We start from the raw sequence: 20,463 nt of genomic DNA on the forward strand, positions 1-20,463 counted from the left end.
ATTGCTGGCAACAAAAGTGAGTACACCCCTAAGTGAAAATGTCCAAATTGGGCCCAATGTGTCAATATTTTGTGTGGCCACCATTATTTTCCAGCACTGCCTTAACCCTCTTGGGCTTGGAGTTCACCAGAGCTTCACAGGTTGCCACTGGAGTCCTCTTCCACTCCTCCATGACGACATCATGGAGCTGGTGGATGTTGAAGACCTTGCGCTCCTCCGCCTTTCGTTTGAGGATGCCCCACAGATGCTCAATAGGGTTTAGGTCTGGAGACATGCTTGGCCAGCCCATCACCTTTACCCTCAGCTTATTTAGCAAGGCAGTGGTCGTCTTGGAGGTGTGTTTGGGGTCGTTATGTTGGAATACTGCCCTGCCGCCCAGTCTCTGAAGGGAGGAGATAATGCTCTGCTTCGGTATGTCACAGTACATGTTGGCATTCATGGTTCCCTCAATGAGGGAGGGAAGTACACATTGCATGTAAAGTTGTGTTTATGTGAATATTTTTGGGACGGGGTCCACAGCTTTCATCAGATTTTTAAATATGGCAAAAATAAGAACTACTTGAATCTGAACTTCAAAAATTAAAAGCAGGACATTTTAAAGGGACCATACCACCAGAGAAGTGTTGCAATAACTTTACTGACTCACCCGCACTGTATTTTTCCAAACAGTCATTCATTGATTCAGAATATCACAATGAATCATACACACAAGAACTATTACAAAGCAAAAAATCCTATTGAACAGTGCATATACTAGCTTCACTGTCATGTGCTACATTACTATATTCCATCAGCAATCCACTAGAGGGAGCCATGAATACATTTTTATTCATGATGTAATTTCTATGGGATTATCATCATATTACTCCCTCGTCTGATTTCATGTGGTGCAGACGGAAATAGAAGGAAGTTACACTTTTGTTCCAACCAACATGCTCTTCCTAGAAAATGATTATTAATAGTACAGAGGCCTCTGAAAAGGGCAGACTGACCTTACTCATCAACAAAGCTTTAACCCACAAATGTGCTTTATAAAAACACTGGAATGCATTAAAATTCTCCCCATACACAAAAAGCATTTTCTACTGAATGCCCAGTTTTGTGTGGCAGACCCCATTCAAATGACAATAATGGTGCAATGTAAACTGTATTACAAATCGGATACTGCTGACAGCTTGGTATGCCCACATGAGCCGTATTTTGTATAGTAAAGGGACCAGTGAATGGCGTCCCACAAGACACTGGCTAGTACCATAGTCTTTTCAAAGAAAACTGGTAGGTCATTGTGTTTCAGATAAGGAGGTCTTGTTGGGATCATGGTGTGCAGAATCTGCAGAAGAATTGTTTTCTTTAGCCTGGACATCTGCGGCTTCCTCCTGTCTGTCTGTTGTGTCACCATCATGTGCTGGATGCTCCTGGCCAGGCGCCGTGGAGAAGGGGAAGCGAAGCCTGAAGTAGTCAATTCCCTGGAGGTCAGCTGAAAGAAATAAAGAAATATGAGGATGTGTGAGTGTACCTAGACACGTCCTGTCCTGTATCACAAAGTGAACCTTGCATTGTACAATAATGTGTTAGATTTGTGCTCCCTATTTTCCCAGAGATTTTTCTCGTCACTTGTGTATGAGGACAGATAGGCCACTGAGGTCTACATTCTATGTGTATGAGGACAGATAGGCCACTGAGGTCTACATTCTATGTGTACGAGGACAGATAGGCCACTGAGGTCTACATTCTATTTGTATGAGGACAGATAGGCCACTGAGGTCTACATTCTATGTGTACAAGGACAGATAGGCCACTGAGGTCTACATTCTATGTGTACAAGGACAGATAGGCCACTGAGGTCTACATTCTATGTGTATGAGGGCAGATAGGCCACTGAGGTCTACATTCTATGTGTACAAGGACAGATAGGCCACTGAGGTCTACATTCTATGTGTATGAGGACAGATAGGCCACTGAGGTCTACATTCTATGTGTATGAGGGCAGATAGGCCACTGAGGTCTACATTCTATGTGTATGAGGACAGATAGGCCACTGAGGTTTACATTCTATGTGTATGAGGGCAGATAGGCCACTGAGGTCTACATTCTATGTGTATGAGGACAGATAGGCCACTGAGGTCTACATTCTATGTGTATGAGGGCAGATAGGCCACTGAGGTCTACATTCTATGTGTATGACAGATAGGCCACTGAGGTCTACATTCTATGTGTATGAGGGCAGATAGGCCACTGAGGTCTACATTCTATGTGTATGAGGACAGATAGGCCACTGAGGTCTACATTCTATGTGTACGAGGACAGATAGGCCACTGAGGTCTACATTCTATGTGTACGAGGACAGATAGGCCACTGAGGTCTACATTCTATGTGTATGAGGACAGATAGGCCACTGAGGTCTACATTCTACACTCTCCATGCCTCCTGTGCAAACAGAACTACTACATTTTACATATTAAATCTCCCTGTTTATCCTCCTTTGGCCCCTTTCATACATACGGACCGTTTGTCTGTTTTTCATCTATCCGTTGACGGATGAAAAATGGACATCAATGCATTCCTATGAAAAAACTGATGTAAACAGATGATCATCAGTTTACATCCGTTTTCATCTGCTTCCGTCAATATCCATTTTTTTTGAACGGATAAAAGCTCTATTTTTCTTCCGTTAAAAAAACAGATCGTACGAAAAACGAATGTAATCGGACAAACGGTCAGTTTTTCATCCGTTTTTGCATTGGTAGTGGATGTAAAAAAAAAAGGATGAAAAAACGGATGAAAAACGGATTAAAAACGGATCAAAAATGAATGAAAAATGGATGAAAAACTGATGATACTTCATCCATTTTGACGTGACGGAACTGATGAAATGAACAGTCTGTATGTGTGAAAGGGGCCTTTAGCTCACATTTTAACTGGGTGACAATCAGCAGTTATGTGGGCTGTGAACACACCAAGGGACCTCTTTTACAACCATATTGTAGAAAATAAACACACAGCATAGGTTCCAGATCCAAGAACATGTGTTTTTGGACTTCTATTAAAGCACCCCAGGAACCTACAAACACCATGAGCTCTCATGTACAACAGCGACTGCCTCTCAAGGTTGCTTTCTCTGGTCCTGCACCTCAATTCTTGTTGATAAGGGAGGTCAGAATAAAAATGATCCCGTGATTGGACCACTTATGCCTCATTTCCACTGAGCGGAACGGTTCGGGTCGGTACAGTTTGGAAGGGTTAGAATGGTCCGGTCTATTCAGGTGAGCGTTTACACTGCAAGTCAGGCCACCAGGGGCCATGCGGGGTTTACACCAAATGAGGTGTTTGTTTTGCGCTTTCGTATGACGTGAGCATTGAAGTTTTCCTGTCCGCCAATCAGTGGAATGTATCGTGTGACGCCAGTAGCTCCGCCCTAACCGTACCGTACCATTTCCTATGGCCCTACATCTGAAGCAGGACCAGGAATGGTGTGGGTTTGTTCGGTTGTACGGGCCACTTTCATAATGGAAACACTCAAATTAGCGTACCGTACCGAACTGACCCGAACCGACCGCTCAGTGGAAACGAGGCATTATTCATCTACCTGCCCTCCATTTATAGAGCGTTTTAATTGTGGGAACTAATTGTACGGTTTGAAGGGCCTGTCAAAACTATATACAGCATTGCAATATTACCATTGAGGGGGTTTCGGGGGACAGAGGATTTCATCTGAACACAGCATCCATAAGCACTCGGGACACTCTTCATTCAAGTGCCATCCTTGTTTTTTTTATTAAACATTAGCTTAAAAAGTGGACCATGCACAAGGTCTGCTTTTTAAATGTCACCCCTCTCTCGCTAAAGCACTAAAAAATATACAAAAAAATTCAGGCGGTAATGTCATTATCCTGCTGAAGAGTTCCTGGAGAATGTTGAACACGGATATCATGAGAAGATGCAGCACAGTGCAGGATTGTTTTATAAGGACTACTCAATATTCCCCAGGGACACACCAGAAGGAAGATGACTTCACTGTCACGTAGGCACCACAGGCAGAAGTTGGGGGAAAGAAAATAATACCCCCACAGGCAGTGGTGTATTTAGGTTTTGTGCTGCCCTAGGCCTGACTAAACTTGGGCACCCCTAATTTAAATATGACCCACCCCGTCCTGTAAAGGCCACACCCTTTCCTGTTTATGACCCACCCTGTCATCTGTAAACCACAGACCACAACCACAGTCTATCAGTGCCCATCAGTGAAGCCTCATCAGTTCCCATATGTTCAGCTACATCAGTGCCCATCAGTGCAGCTTTATCAGTGCTCATCAGTGCAGCCTCATTACTGCCCATCAGTGCAGTCTCATCAGTGCAGCATATCAGTGCAGCCTCATTAGTGGCCATCAGTGTAGCCCCATCAGTGGCCACCAGTGCAACATATCAGTGCCCATCAGTGCTGCCTTATTAGCGCAGCCCTATCAGTGCAGCTTATCAGTCCTGCCTCATCAGTGGCCATCAGTGCAGTCTATTAGTGCCCATCAGAGCAGCATATCAGTGCAGCCCCATCAGCTTTTTTGCTGCCCCCCAGTAAAGTGCTGCCCTAGGCCTGGGCCTTGTTGGCCTAGGCCAAGATACAGCACTGCCCACAGGGCTTATTCTATGATTTTTTTTTAGCATTTCCACAAGTGGGAGGAGGGTCACATTCAAAAGCATTACTTCTTAGACTCAAGTTCTGCTTTAAAGCTTCAATTTATATATCCATTTATTGTATTACAATAGACCAGTGATGGTGAGCCTTGGCACCCTAGATGTTTTGGAACTACATTTCCATTGATGCTCATGCACTCTGCACTGTGGTTGAGCATTATGGGAAATGCAGTTCCAACACATCTGGAGTACCAAGGTTCACCATCACTGCAATAAAACAATGTAAGTATGCATATCTCATACCTGAGAGATCGTTGTGGAAGCTGCAAATCACTGTAGTAGTCACCGCTACTACAAAGATAGCCACAATATTCTGGGTTCAGCATATATTTACATTGGTCCTGTGTAACTATGCAGTAAAATTCATATCTAAACTTCAGCTTTAAGAATCAAGATTCCCCCCCCCCCCCCCCACATGCCTTTAATTATTAATTATAAGACAGTGATGTTTTCCATCACCCCTAACATGACTTCACAGCACATTCCAATCTCTACTAACCAGGAGTGACCAGAGGGCTTAGTGGATCCTCACACTGCTGAAAAGCATCACTGGGTTCCAGCTCAGAAATGTCCAGTGGTTCTGACAACTCCAGAGAATCAATATTCACCTCCATTGATGACACACTGTCCAGAGGAGCTGCAAAACACAGAGAAATACACTGATGAAATATGTGCAATATTTTCCTGCACCTTCTCAAGTCACACCATCTTTACTAATATCTGAATATGACTATTTCTCTTGCTTTCATTTCTGAATTACTCATTTTAGATTCCACATGGGGATTTCAGCTGCTGGCTCTGAGAACAGACTGGGCCCCCAACATCCTCTTCCCTTTTTTGGTTTCTAAAGACTGCTGCCACTGGTGTTATTTATTACTGAGGAGTTTTCTGAAACTGTCTTTTATATTTAACTGAATAAAAAAAGAAAGAAAGAACAACCATTGTGCCAGAAAGCAGTCTAGGATATTTAAGAATTTGTGATTGTGTTCAGGTAGTACAGCCTAAGTGTACCTAAAACAAAACTAATAAAAACTGCACAAGGCACATTACTTAGTGACATGTGTCCCTTGTGCTCCCATGTCCTCTATTCAATTAGATCTTCCTCTTCTGATGCCCCCACACCCACCCCACTGCCATCACCCTTCAGTGCATTGGGGGTTAATAGAACTAAGGTTGGCAATACATTGTACAATTTTACCAAAACCATATATAATGAGATCAAACCTAAACATTTGCATATTGTATGCACTACATATTTGAAGGTAAATCTATGGGAATATCAATAAGAAAAGTGAATAATGTATGGCCAGCTTAAAGTGATTTTTAAATAACAAATATGTTATAGTTACCTCCTCTGTGCAGTTGGTTTTGCACAGAGCATCCCCGATCCTCCTCTTCTCAGGTCCCTCTTCTGTGATCCTAGCTTCTTCCTCATGTGGAGTGCCCCCACCAGGGCCGGTGCAAGGATTTTTGACACCCTAGGCGAAACCTCATTTTGCCGCCCCATTGGCACCGCCCCCTTGACTCCGCCCCTGACTCCACCTCACACCCCTAGATAACCCACCCCACCCTGATCACATCTCCCTAGATACCCCTACCCTGATTACACCTCTAGATACAGGGGGCCTCAGAGAGAGGGTGGCAGACAGAGAGGGGGACTAAGAGATACACAGGGGGCCTCAGAGAGAGGGTGGCAGACAGAGAGGGGGACTAAGAGATACACAGAGGGCCTCAGAGAGAGGGTGGCAGACACAGAGGGGGCTGAGAGAAACGCAGGGGGCTCAGAGAGAGGGTGGCGGACAGAAAGGGGGGTTGAGAGCGAGGTGCCTCAGAGAGAGGGTGGCGGACACAGAGGGGGGCTAAGAGAGAGAGACAGGGGGGATCAGAGAAAGAGTGGTGGACAGAGGGGAGGCCTAGAGAGAGAGAGAGAGAGAGAGAGGGGCTTAGAGAGAGGGTGGTGGACAGAGGGTGGGACTGAGAGAGAGGGTGGATGACAGAGAGGGTGGCTGAGAGAGACACTGGGGGGCTCAGATAGAGGGTGGCGGATAGAGAGAGGGGCTGAGAGAGACACTGGGGGGCTCAGATAGAGGGTGGCGATAGAGAGAGGGACTGAGAGACACTGGGGGGCTCAGATAGAGGGTGGCGGATAAAGAGAGGGGCTGAGAGAGACACGGGGGGGGGCTCAGAGGGTGGCGGATAGAGAGAGGGGCTGAGAGAGACACTGTGGGGCTCAGATAGAGGGTGGCGGATAGAGAGAGGGGCTGAGAGAGACACTGGGGGGGCTCAGATAGAGGGTGGCGGATAGAGAGAGGGGCTGAGGGAGAGAGAGAAAGGATGCTGACAGAGATGGGAAGATGAGAGAGCCCTCAAGCCCTGTCCCTAACCACAGTCCCTCCTCTGCCCCCCCCATCCCCCCCATCCCAGTCTGTATCTGCAGCAAGGTCTGTGTCAGCCTATGATGCCCAATACCTTCTTGATACTGGAGGTGCTCAGTGCTCTGCTGCTCCTTCCAGCAGCTCGTGCCTCCCGTTCGTCCTTGTACTTCCGGGCGTTACTGCTGATGCTGCATTGCTGGAGCAGAGAGGAGGTTGGAGGAGACGGAGTGCAGGCATTAGGACTCTGCGCGCCTCTTCGGGACTGAAGCTCTTCTCTCTCCTGGGCTCCCAACTGCCCCCGAAGTTCACCTTCCACACAGGCGCAGCCTCCTTCTGCTGGACCGCACAATCTTCGTGAGGGGAAAGATGCCCGCACCCCGAGGACAGCGCCAGCCACCCGACAAGCAGGAGCAGCTGCTGCAAGCCGCACAATACTGTCTGCAATCGTCTTATGTGCCGCTGCCGCTGCCGCTCACTTGTCTGCTCCCGTCGTCACTCACCTTGTCCTTCCTGCATCCCGCTGCATCCCACACACACAGTGAAGGGGCCCTTCTAAACTTTGCACACACGGCCATAGTCCCAGGTGACCCCCCCCCGACGCTACATCCCGCCACACCATGCCACGCTGGAATCCAAAATAAAAAATATTTTGCCGCCCCCCCTACCCTGGCGCTCTAGGCAGCTGCCTAACCTGCCTATTGCTAGCGCCGGCCCTGGCCCCCACAGCAAACAGCTTGCTGTGGGGGCACCCAAGTCGAGCTGCAGCTCCGTGTGTCCATTAAGACACGGAGCTGCCGCTTGGACCCGCCCCTCTCTCTCCTGATTGACTAACTGGCATTGATTGACAGCCGCAAGAGCCAATAGTGCCCCTGCTGTATCTCAGCCTATCAGGAGGGAGAGTCCTGGACGGCCAAGGGACTCGTGCACATCGCTGGACAGAGATGGGGCACAGGTAAGTATTACGGGGGGCGGGGAGGATGCTACACACAGAAGGCTTTTTATCTTAATGCAACGAATGGCCACAGAATGCAATAAGATAACTTTACAACTCCTTTAAGTGGCTGTGCCAGGCTCTCATCACAAGCGCCTGACTATGCCTGCCCTTTCTGCCTAGCTCCTCTATTCATAGAAGCCATTTCTACAGGGATCTATGAATGGAGGAGGATGGCCCATCAACCACCCACCCATCCTCTATTCATAGATCGTGTTTTATTCATGGAAGCTGTAGTAACGGCTTCTATCAATGAAGAAGCTGGGCAGAAAAGGCGAGCATAGTCAAACAGATAACACCATCATGGACAGATGGTAATGCTGACACATACACTGCCAAATCATGCAAAGAGTGAATTTTAAAGCTGAGGCAGATATAAAAGACACAGTCCCTAGACAGCAGAGTTAAGCCTAGGGAAAGGAGAGCCAGCACAAGCAGCAAATCAGTTATACTGCAGTACAAGGAGCATGCTGATAGGAGGAGAGAACAGGGTGACAGAGAGTTGAACTCTTCTGTCTGCTGCTTTACCTGTATACAACGATCAGCCATAACATTATGACCACCCACCTAATATTGAGTATGGCCCCCTTTTGCTAAAACAATCCTGACTCATTGAGGCATGGGCACCAAAATAACATTCACAAGACCCAAAGTTTCCCAGCAGAACATCACACTTGCCGACTTGCCTTCTTATACAGCATCCTGGTGCCATCTCTTCCCCAGGTAAGTGACACACACGCACCCGGCCATTCACATAATGTAAAAGAAAACATGATTCATTAGACCAGACCTTCTTCTTCCATTGCGCCGTAGTCTAGTACTGATGTTCATGTGACCATTGTGAAAGATTTTGGCAGTGGACATGGGTCACCATGGGCTTTACAGTCCAATATACAACATACTGCGATGCCCATTTTTTACAGCTTTCACCACATCAACTTCATGGACAACATGCTCACTTGCTGCCTAATAAATCCCACCAATTTTCAGATGCCATTGTAACGAGATAGTCCCTTTACCTGTCAGTGGTCATAATGTTATGGCTGATCGGTGTAAGTGTTACTAAACTACAGCAGAAAATACTCAGGCCTCCTCCTCTTTCAGAACTGGATGGACAGAAATACAAATCATATGGAAGGGAAAACTGTTCTGCTTTATGTATTTTATCTGTGTATTCAGATATTTGCCCGGGGATCAGCTTCAAAGCACAATTCAACTCAAATTTATAAAAACCGCTGACAGGTAGGGTTTTTATGACAGAAGAGAATGTGTTGTCATAACTGCTTCCCCCAACAGCAGTACAAGGAGTCGCGCATGCACTACTTAGCATGCATTTATGGCACCACTCTGTGCCTTGATGCTGTGACTTCTATGCGACTCCCTGGTCATTTAAGCAGCTGAACAGAGTGGAATAAAGACTAGGAAAAGATGGAGGTGTCCCTGCCCAGCTAAAGTGCTAACAGTGCAGTCCTGGGGGGCATCATCTGACAGGTAAGTCTGCTATAATGTGCTTATTTGTAGTGTGTGCTATCACATTATGGGAGTTTATTCTCAGCAGCTACCTTCCAGCTGTCTAACATCTTCTTCGCAATGCAAAAAGTCCTTTTCTGCTATGTTTTGTTCTTTAACCACTTCCTAGATCGCCTGCCGCGTATTTACGTTGGTATTTTGACGTTAAATACCGGGGTTATGGCAGCAGATAGCTGCCATAACCCTGGTATTTTTATACGAGGCCAGCGGTCCTCTTTCACATAAAAGTGGTTCCAGCGGCGGAGTCGCCGCAGGATCACTTTTTTAGGCGGCGGGAAAGGTGCCCCCCCCCTCCCGGTGGTTTTTCCCTGCTTACTGGAGCCGTTGGTAGCGGGGAGAACGATTCTGTCCTTGAGAGTCTTAGACAGGAAGTCAAGTGAGGGCAAGATGGTCCCCACTCAACTCTATGGTCTTGGTGGACCGGAGCGACGTCATACGTTGCTTCCGCCCAATGGCCTTAAAGGGCCCATTTTTTTTCTTGCTGAAAAAAATGCCTTTTTTTTGCGCTTTTAAGGGTAGATGTGAGATCTGAGGTCTTTTTGACCCCAGATCTCACATTAAAGAGGACCTGTTCTTGTTATTTCTATTACAAGGGATGTTTACATTAGATTAGATTACATAGAGATAAAAGTGATCAAAAAAATGTTTTTTATAAGGGGACAGTGTAAAAATAAAAAATAAAATAAATAAGAAAAAAAATAAAAAAATAAAGCGCCCTGACCCTTCCGAGCTTGCACGCAGAAGCGAACGCATATGTAAACGGTGTGAGGTATCGCCATGCAATCGTTAGAGCGAGAGCAATAATTCTAGCTCTAGGCCTTCTCTGTAACTCTAAACTGGTAACCTGTAGAAATTTTGAAAGCGTCACCTATGGAGATTTTTATGTACCAATGTTTGTCGCCATTCCACGAGCGTGCGTAATTTTGAAGCATGACATGTTAGGTATCAATTTACTCAGCATAACATTCTCTTTCACATTACTTTATAGAAAACAATTGGGCTAACTTTATTTTGTGCTATTTTTCAAAAAAGTGTATTTTTCCCAAAAAAAATTCGTTTGTAAGACCGCTGCACAAATACGGTTTGACATAAAGTATTGCAACAATCTCCATTTTATTCTCTAGGGTCTCTGCTAAAAAAAAAAAATATATAATGTTTGGGGGTTCTAAGTAATTTTCTATCAAAAAATACTGATTTTAACTTGTAAACAAGTGTCAGAAATAGGCCTGGGGCTTAAGTGATTAAAGGATATCTACTTTCGTGGGAGAAAAAAAAAACAGCAAATAAAGAAAATATAATATAGCGAAAACAATTGCGACAAGAGTCATTGTGTAATTGAATGTTATTAAAAATTACTTTCCTTTTCAATCTACAGCTGCTGTTATTTTCAGAAAATGCAATGCAATATGGCTACCTGGAGCTGTTCTATACACAGAATGTATACTGACCAGTGGCGGCCGGCCCATAGGGGGCGCAGGGGCGCCGCCCCCCCCCCCCCCCCCCCAAAAAAAAGAAAAAAAAAAAAAAAAGATTTAAAAAAAAAAAAAAAAAAAATTTTTGCCCACAAGGGGCGCCCGTCTCATTGGTGCCTATGGGGGTGGGGTTTTCCACCCGCAGAGGCGCCGATAGACGGCCTTCTGGGGCGTAACTGTAGCGCAGAGCTCTGCGCTCCACCACCCCTCTTTCGGCGTCCGCCGCATTGGTGCCGATGGGGGGTGGGGTTTTCCACCAGCAGAGGCGCCAATTGGCGGCCTTCTGGGGCGTAACTGTAGCGCAGAAAAATGCGCTACACCACCCCCTTTTGTGATGTCTTGGATCATGATTGGTCCAGACTCCAGCCTGGACCAATCATGATTCAGGACATCCATGGTGACCTCGTTGGGGGCGGTGCCGGTGCGTGCATCAGTCACTCACCGTCACCGCCCGGTCACTTTCCCGCCGCAGCCCGCGAAGAAGAGGAGTCGCGAGGAGGGGAGAAGCCGCCGCCCGGAGCCGAGCAGAAGAGGACGGACATCAGAGTCGCGAGGAGGGGAGAAGCCGCCGCCGGGAGCCGAGCCGTCGCCAGGTAAGTGCCTATTCCACCACCTGCGCCATGCCTGTGCCATGCCTATTCCACCACCTGCGCCATGCCTGTGCCATGCCTATTCCACCACCTGCGCCATGCCTGTGCCATGCCTATTCCACCACCTGCGCCATGCCTGTGCCATGCCTATTCCACCACCTGCGCCATGCCTGTGCCATCTGTGCCATGCCTATTCCACCACCTGTGCCATGACCTTACCACCACCTGTGCCATGACCTTGCCACCACCTGTGCCATGACCTTACCATCACCTGTGCCATGCCTGTACCATCTGTGCCATGCCTATTCCACCACCTGTGCCATGCCTGTACCATCTGTGCCATGCCTATTCCACCACCTGTGCCATGCCTGTACCATCTGTGCCATGCCTATTCCACCACCTGCGCCATGCCTGTGCCATGCCTATTCCACCACCTGCGCCATGCCTGTGCCATGCCTATTCCACCACCTGCGCCATGCCTGTACCATCTGTGCTATGCCTATTCCACCACCTGTGCCATGACCTTACCATCACCTGTGCCATGACCTTACCATCACCTGTGCCATGCCTGTACCATCTGTGCCATGCCTATTCCACCACCTGCGCCATGCCTGTGCCATGCCTATTCCACCACCTGCGCCATGCCTGTGCCATGCCTATTCCACCACCTGCGCCATGCCTGTGCCATGCCTATTCCACCACCTGCGCCATGCCTGTACCATCTGTGCCATGCCTATTCCACCACCTGTGCCATGACCTTACCACCACCTGTGCCATGACCTTACCATCACCTGTGCCATGCCTGTACCATCTGTGCCATGCCTATTTCACCACCTGTGCCATGCCTGTACCATCTGTGCCATGCCTATTCCACCACCTGCGCCATGCCTGTGCCATGCCCATTCCACCACCAGCGCCATGCCTGTGCCATGCCTATTCCACCACCTGCGCCATGCCTATTCCACCACCTGCGCCATGCCTGTACCATCTGTGCCATGCCTATTCCACCACCTGTGCCATGACCTTACCATCACCTGTGCCATGACCTTACCATCACCTGTGCCATGCCTGTACCATCTGTGCCATGCCTATTCCACCACCTGCGCCATGCCTGTGCCATGCCTATTCCACCACCTGCGCCATGCCTGTGCCATGCCTATTCCACCACCTGCGCCATGCCTGTGCCATGCCTATTCCACCACCTGCGCCATGCCTGTACCATCTGTGCCATGCCTATTCCACCACCTGTGCCATGACCTTACCACCACCTGTGCCATGACCTTACCATCACCTGTGCCATGACCTTACCATCACCTGTGCCATGCCTGTACCATCTGTGCCATGCCTATTCCACCACCTGTGCCATGCCTGTACCATCTGTGCCATGCCTATTCCACCACCTGCGCCATGCCTGTGCCATGCCCATTCCACCACCAGCGCCATGCCTGTGCCATGCCTATTCCACCACCTGCGCCATGCCTGTGCCATGCCTATTCCACCACCTGCGCCATGCCTGTACCATCTGTGCCATGCCTATTCCACCACCTGTGCCATGACCTTACCATCACCTGTGCCAGACCTTACCATCACCTGTGCCATGCCTGTACCATCTGTGCCATGCCTATTCCACCACCTGCGCCATGCCTGTGCCATGCCTATTCCACCACCTGCGCCATGCCTGTGCCATGCCTATTCCACCACCTGCGCCATGCTTGTGCCATGCCTATTCCACCACCTGCGCCATGCCTGTACCATCTGTGCCATGCCTATTCCACCACCTGTGCCATGACCTTACCATCACCTGTGCCATGACCTTACCATCACCTGTGCCATGCCTGTACCATCTGTGCCATGCCTATTCCACCACCTGCGCCATGCCTGTGCCATGCCTATTCCACCACCTGCGCCATGCCTGTGCCATGCCTATTCCACCACCTGCGCCATGCCTGTGCCATGCCTATTCCACCACCTGCGCCATGCCTGTACCATCTGTGCCATGCCTATTCCACCACCTGTGCCATGACCTTACCACCACCTGTGCCATGACCTTACCATCACCTGTGCCATGACCTTACCATCACCTGTGCCATGCCTGTACCATCTGTGCCATGCCTATTTCACCACCTGTGCCATGCCTGTACCATCTGTGCCATGCCTATTCCACCACCTGCGCCATGCCTGTGCCATGCCCATTCAACCACCAGCGCCATGCCTGTGCCATGCCTATTCCACCACCTGCGCCATGCCTGTGCCATGCCTATTCCACCACCTGCGCCATGCCTGTACCATCTGTGCCATGCCTATTCCACCACCTGTGCCATGACCTTACCATCACCTGTGCCATGACCTTACCATCACCTGTGCCATGCCTGTACCATCTGTGCCATGCCTATTCCACCACCTGCGCCATGCCTGTGCCATGCCTATTCCACCACCTGCGCCATGCCTGTGCCATGCCTATTCCACCACCTGCGCCATGCCTGTGCCATGCCTATTCCACCACCTGCGCCATGCCTGTACCATCTGTGCCATGCCTATTCCACCACCTGTGCTATGACCTTACCACCACCTGTGCCATGACCTTACCATCACCTGTGCCATGACCTTACCATCACCTGTGCCATGCCTGTACCATCTGTGCCATGCCTATTTCACCACCTGTGCCATGCCTGTACCATCTGTGCCATGCCTATTCCACCACCTGTGCCATGCCTGTGCCATGCCCATTCCACCACCAGCGCCATGCCTGTGCCATGCCTATTCCACCACCTGCGCCATGCCTGTGCCATGCCTATTCCACCACCTGCGCCATGCCTGTACCATCTGTGCCATGCCTATTCCACCACCTGTGCCATGACCTTACCATCACCTGTGCCATGACCTTACCATCACCTGTGCCATGCCTGTACCATCTGTGCCATGCCTATTCCACCACCTACGCCATGCCTGTGCCATGCCTATTCCACCACCTGCGCCATGCCTGTGCCATGCCTATTCCACCACCTGCGCCATGCCTGTACCATCTGTGCCATGCCTATTCCACCACCTGTGCCGTGACCTTACCACCACCTGTGCCATGACCTTACCATCACCTGTGCCATGACCTTACCATCACCTGTGCCATGCCTGTACCATCTGTGCCATGCCTATTCCACCACCTGTGCCATGCCTGTACCATCTGTGCCATGCCTATTCCACCACCTGCGCCATGCCTGTGCCATGCCCATTCCACCACCTGCGCCATGCCTGTGCCATGCCTATTCCACCACCTGTGCCATGACCTTACCATCACCTGTGCCATGCCTATTCCATCACCTGTGCCATGCCTGTACCATCTGTGCCATGCCTATTCCATCACCTGCGCCATGCCTGTACCATCTGCGCCATGCCTATTCCACCACCTGTGCCATGCCTGTACCATCTGTGCCATGCCTATTCCACCACCTGCGCCATGCCTGTGCCATGCCTATTCCACCACCTGCGCCATGCCTGTACCATCTGTGCCATGCCTATTCCATCACCTGTGCCAAGCCTGTGCCATGCCTATTCCACCACCTGTGCCATGCCTGTACCATCTGTGCCATGCCTATTCCACCACCTGCGCCATGCCTATTCCACCACCTGCGCCATGCCTGTACCATCTGTGCCATGCCTATTACATCACCTGTGCCATGCCTGTGCCATGCCTATTCCACCACCTGCGCCATGCCTGTACCATCTGTGCCATGCCTATTCCACCACCTGTGCCATGACCTTACCATCACCTGTGCCATGACCTTACCATCACCTGTGCCATGCCTGTACCATCTGTGCCATGCCTATTCCATCACCTGCGCCATGCCTGTACCATCTGCGGCATGCCTATTCCATCACCTGTGCCATGCCTATTCCATCACCTGTGCCATGCCTATTCAATCACCTGCGCCATGCCTGTACCATCTGTGCCATGCCTATTCCACCACCTGTGCCATGACCTTACCATCACCTGTGCCATGCCTATTCCATCACCTGTGCCATGCCTGTAACATCTGTGCCATGCCTATTCCATCACCTGCGCCATGCCTGTACCATCTACGGCATGCCTATTCCACCACCTGTGCCATGCCTGTACCATCTGTGCCATGCCTATTCCACCACCTGCGCCATGCCTGTGCCATGCCTATTCCACCACCTGCGCCATGCCTGTACCATCTGTGCCATGCCTATTCCATCACCTGTGCCATGCCTATTCCACCACCTGCGCCATGCCTGTACCATCTGTGCCATGCCTATTCCATCACCTGTGCCATGCCTATTCCACCACCTGCGCCATGCCTGTACCATCTGTGCCATGCCTATTCCACCACCTGTGCCATGACCTTACCATCACCTGTGCCATGCCTGTACCATCTGTGCCATGCCTATTCCACCACCTGCGCCATGCCTATTCCACCACCTGTGCCATGGCCTTACCATCACCTGTGCCATGCCTATTCCATCACCTGCCCCATGCCTGTACCATCTGTGCCATGCCTATTCCACCACCTGTGCCATGACCTTACCATCACCTGTGCCATGCCTGTACCATCTGTGCCATGCCTATTCCACCACCTGCGCCATGCCTATTCCACCACCTGTGCCATGACCTTACCATCACCTGTGCCATGCCTATTCCATCACCTGCGCCATGCCTGTACCATCTGTGCCATGCCTATTCCACCACCTGTGCCATGACCTTACCATCACCTGTGCCATGCCTATTCCATCACCTGTGCCATGCCTATTCCACCACCTGTGCCATGACCTTACCATCACCTGTGCCATGCCTATTCCATCACCTGTGCCATGCCTATTCCATCACCTGCGCCATGCCTGTACCATCTGTGCCATGCCAATTCCACCACCTGTGCCATGACCTTACCATCACCTGTGCCATGCCTATTCCATCACCTGTGCCATGCCTGTACCATCTGTTCCATGCCTATTCCATCACCTGCGCCATGCCTGTACCATCTGTGCCATGCCTATTCCACCACCTGTGCCATGACCTTACCATCACCTGTGCCATGCCTATTCCATCACCTGTGCCATGCCTGTACCATCTGTTCCATGCCTATTCCATCACCTGCGCCATGCCTGTACCATCTGTGCCATGCCTATTCCACCACCTGTGCCATGCCTGTACCATCTGTGCCATGCCTATTCCATCACCTGTGCCATGCCTATACCATCTGTGCCATGCCTATTCCACCACCTGCGCCATGCCTGTGCCATGCCTATTCCACCACCTGCGCCATGCCTGTACCATCTGTGCCATGCCTATTCCACCACCTGTGCCATGCCTGTACCATCTGTGCCATGCCTATTCCATCACCTGTGCCATGCCTATACCATCTGTGCCATGCCTATTCCATCACCTGTGCCATGCCTGTACCATCTGTGCCCTGCCTGTACCATCACCTGTGCCATGCCTGTACCATCACCTGTGCCATGCCTGTACCATCTGTGCCATGCCTATTCCATCACCTGTGCCATGCCTATACCATCTGTGCCATGCCTATTCCATCACCTGTGCCATGCCTGTACCATCACCTGTGCAATGCCTGTACCATCACCTGTGCAATGCCTATTTCATCACCTGTGCCATGCCTGTACCATCACCTGTGCCATGCCTGTACCATCTGTGCCATGCCTATTCCATCACCTGTGCCATGCCTATACCATCTGTGCCATGCCTATTCCATCACCTGTGCCATGCCTGTACCATCACCTGTGCAATGCCTATTCCATCACCTGCGCCATGCCTATACCATCACCTGCGCCATGCCTATACCATCACCTGTGCCATGCCTATACCATCACCTGTGCCATGCCTATTCTACCACCTGTTCCATGCCTATACCATCTGTGCCATGCCTATTCCATCACCTGTGCCATGCCTGTACCATCTGTGCCATGCCTATACCATCACATGTGCCATGCCTGTACCATGACCTCAAAGTCATGCAATTTTTTTACCTCGTTTTTTGCCGCGAAGCAATACCTATTACATTTTTGTTTTTGCGCCCCCCCAAAAATTTTGAGCACCAGCCGCCACTGATACTGACCAGTGACCACACCCCAGAAACATAATTTCCTGCTTGTGTGATTGGCTCACTGATTTTCCCAGAAGTCTGCACTAAGATACAAGTCAGATTTCAGGCATCCCCTGGAACAAAAATTTCATTTTTGGTGAGATACTTCCAATAGGAACACATCTAAAGGGATGCAGGCCCAGCAGATTTCCTCATTAGTGCTCTGCATCTGCACAGCTGATTGATAATTATAAAACCATTCCTATTAGACCCACTCAGCACAGAGGCACAAACAGGGATTTCTTCATAATAACAAAAGGTAGGAATCTACATCAAAGGTTGTTATAATCCTGTAATGTACAAAGATCACCCAGAGGGGAATGTTTTTTTTCGCAACAAAAGTGGAGTTACGCTTTAAAATTTTTCAATAAAAAATCTATTGAAAGTGAAAAAAAGCAGCGTTTGGTTACGCTCTATGGACCAGTTAACACCTGAACTGCACAGGACCAATCAGGGTTCATCAGAATCAATGAGGTGCGATTTTCAGTGCAATTGCACTGGATCACACTTAAAGTAGGGCAGGTGCTACTTTTAGAAATGCACTGCAACCAGATTGTGTGGTACGTTGTTGGTGCAGGCAAACGCATCTGCATGTGAGGTATTGTTAGGAATACATTGACACCTGCAGCTGATCGCACCCCCCAGTGCATTTTGAACAGAGTGCAGACAATGTGAACAAACCTTAAAGCCTCGTTCAGACAGGCCAGTGTATCTCAACCTTTTTTTCAGTCAAGACACCCTTTAAAATTATGGACAATCTCAAAGCACTCTTTAAAATTATGGACAATCTCAAAGCACCCTTTAAAATTATGGACAATCTTGAGGCACCCTTAAACCACTTTACCACCGGAGGATTTTGCTGTCTTACGTCTAGGCCCTTTTTGCAATTCGGCACTGTGCAACTTTAACTGACAATTGCACGGTCGTGCAACGCCATACCCAAATGAAATTTACGTCCTTTTTTTCCCACAAACAGAGCTTTATTTTGATGGTATTTGATCACCTGTGCGATTTTTACTTTTTGCGCTATAAACAAAAAAAATAACAATATTTTTCACATTTTTTTATATGAAATCCCCCCCCCCCCCCCAAAAAAAAATGTAAAAATCAAATTTTTTTATAATTTCAGGCCAATTTGTTTTCTGCTACTTATTTTTGGTAAAAAAAAATCGCAATAAGCGTATTTTGATTGGTTTGCGCAAAAGTTTTTGCGTTTCCTAACTAAGGGAAAGATTTCTGTCGTTTTTGGTGTTTTTTTTTTTTAACGAGTAATGGCGGCGATCTGCGATTTTTTTTGCAGGACTGCGATATTGCGGCGGACAGATCGGACCCTTGACTGACATTTTTTACACTTTTGGGGGTACCAGTGACATTACTACAGTAATCAGTGCTATAAATATGCACTGTTACTGTAAAAATGACACTGGCAGGAAAAGGGTTAATTTTTATTGGTGATCAAGGGGTTATTGTATGCCTGGTGCTTACTAACGTGTGTGGGGGGAGGGGACTGAGTGACACAGGGACAGATCGCAGGTTCTGCTATGCTGAACCCTGCAATCTGACCCTGCCTGTCACTTAGGAGATCCGCCCGCTTTGTTTACACAAGCAGGCGGATCTCCACACTCGATTCCCTGACGATCGGGGAAGAGCGGCGGTGGTCACCGCCTCTCCTCCCCTGGCCCGACTCCCGCTGTGACTGAATACAGTGGGAGCGAGAGGGGAATGTCTACGTCGCCAGACGTTATCGAGCCACTTTGCCGCAGTAGAGCTCCAGTGAGCAGCGGTAAAGTGGTTAAAATTATGGACAATCTCGAGGCACCCTTTAAAATTATGGACAGTCTCGAGGCACCCTTTAAAATTATGGACACTCTGGAGGCACCCTTTAAAATTATAGACAGTCTCAAAGCACCCCATTCTAAAATGTAAAAAATAATTCTAATAGCTTTACACAATACACCAACATCCACACATGTCGGACACCCAACATTTGAGATGGTTTATTCTTCCAAAACAGATGCACTTTTGCACACTTGTACTGACCAGTATTCCAATGTTTCTCTGCTCCCTTAATTTCTCTCCATCAGTCAGCTAATGTGACACCAGTGCTGAGGAAGAGGGGCGCAGGAGGGTCAAACAAGGATGCCGTGGAGGCAACAGACATCCTCCTTATCAACTGATGACATCATTGGTTGTTAGGATGCCAGCATCTAGAAAGTTGTAATGGTGCACAATGAAAACCTGTGACTTTGTGTAACTAAAAGACAGCTTCATCCACTTGCTGGCTTGTATACAATTATTGATTATTTTTTAGGCATTTTGCCAAGGCACCAATGAAGAAACCTCAAGGCACCCTGGTTGAAAAGGCTGAGACAGGCAACAGCTCTTGTCCACCTTCTGTAAAACATTACTGACACCCTACAAAAAATATAAGCAATGATAGATATGCAGAAGTGGAATGCTCACCCCTGGCATTCTCTGTACACATTTATGTATTTATGTATTATGTAATTGTGCTGAGCAGGTAAATATGTATATCGTACATCTGGGTTGTTCCAGAGAGTGCACATTGATCACATTTATACATTCTCACCATCGTACTAACTGTGAATTAACTATAACACCATAGCAGGCACAGTGTTCACATGTATTATGAGCCACTAATGTATCTGGCTAGATTTAAAGGGCCACTTCACCCTTACTCAGACC

At 48.8% G+C, this 20,463-nt stretch overlaps 1 protein-coding gene across 1 annotated transcript in view; it reads right to left on the reverse strand.

Annotated features, from left to right (window-relative positions):
• Window positions 1–674: 674 nt before the first annotated feature.
• LOC309551028 (dysbindin-like) overlaps window positions 675–20,463 on the reverse strand; it is a 35,385-nt gene continuing 15,596 nt past the window's right edge. The window contains exons 3-4 of the mRNA XM_082251469.1: window positions 5,186–5,323; window positions 675–1,477 (exon numbers count right to left, since the gene is read on the reverse strand). Coding sequence (XP_082107595.1) covers window positions 1,281–1,477; window positions 5,186–5,323 — 335 coding nt within the window. The 3' untranslated portion in view covers window positions 675–1,280. The remainder of the gene's footprint in view (window positions 1,478–5,185; window positions 5,324–20,463) is intronic.

This window comes from Pelophylax lessonae, assembly GCF_965119305.1.
Source record: "Pelophylax lessonae genome assembly, chromosome: 3".
NCBI lineage: Eukaryota > Metazoa > Chordata > Amphibia > Anura > Ranidae > Pelophylax > Pelophylax lessonae.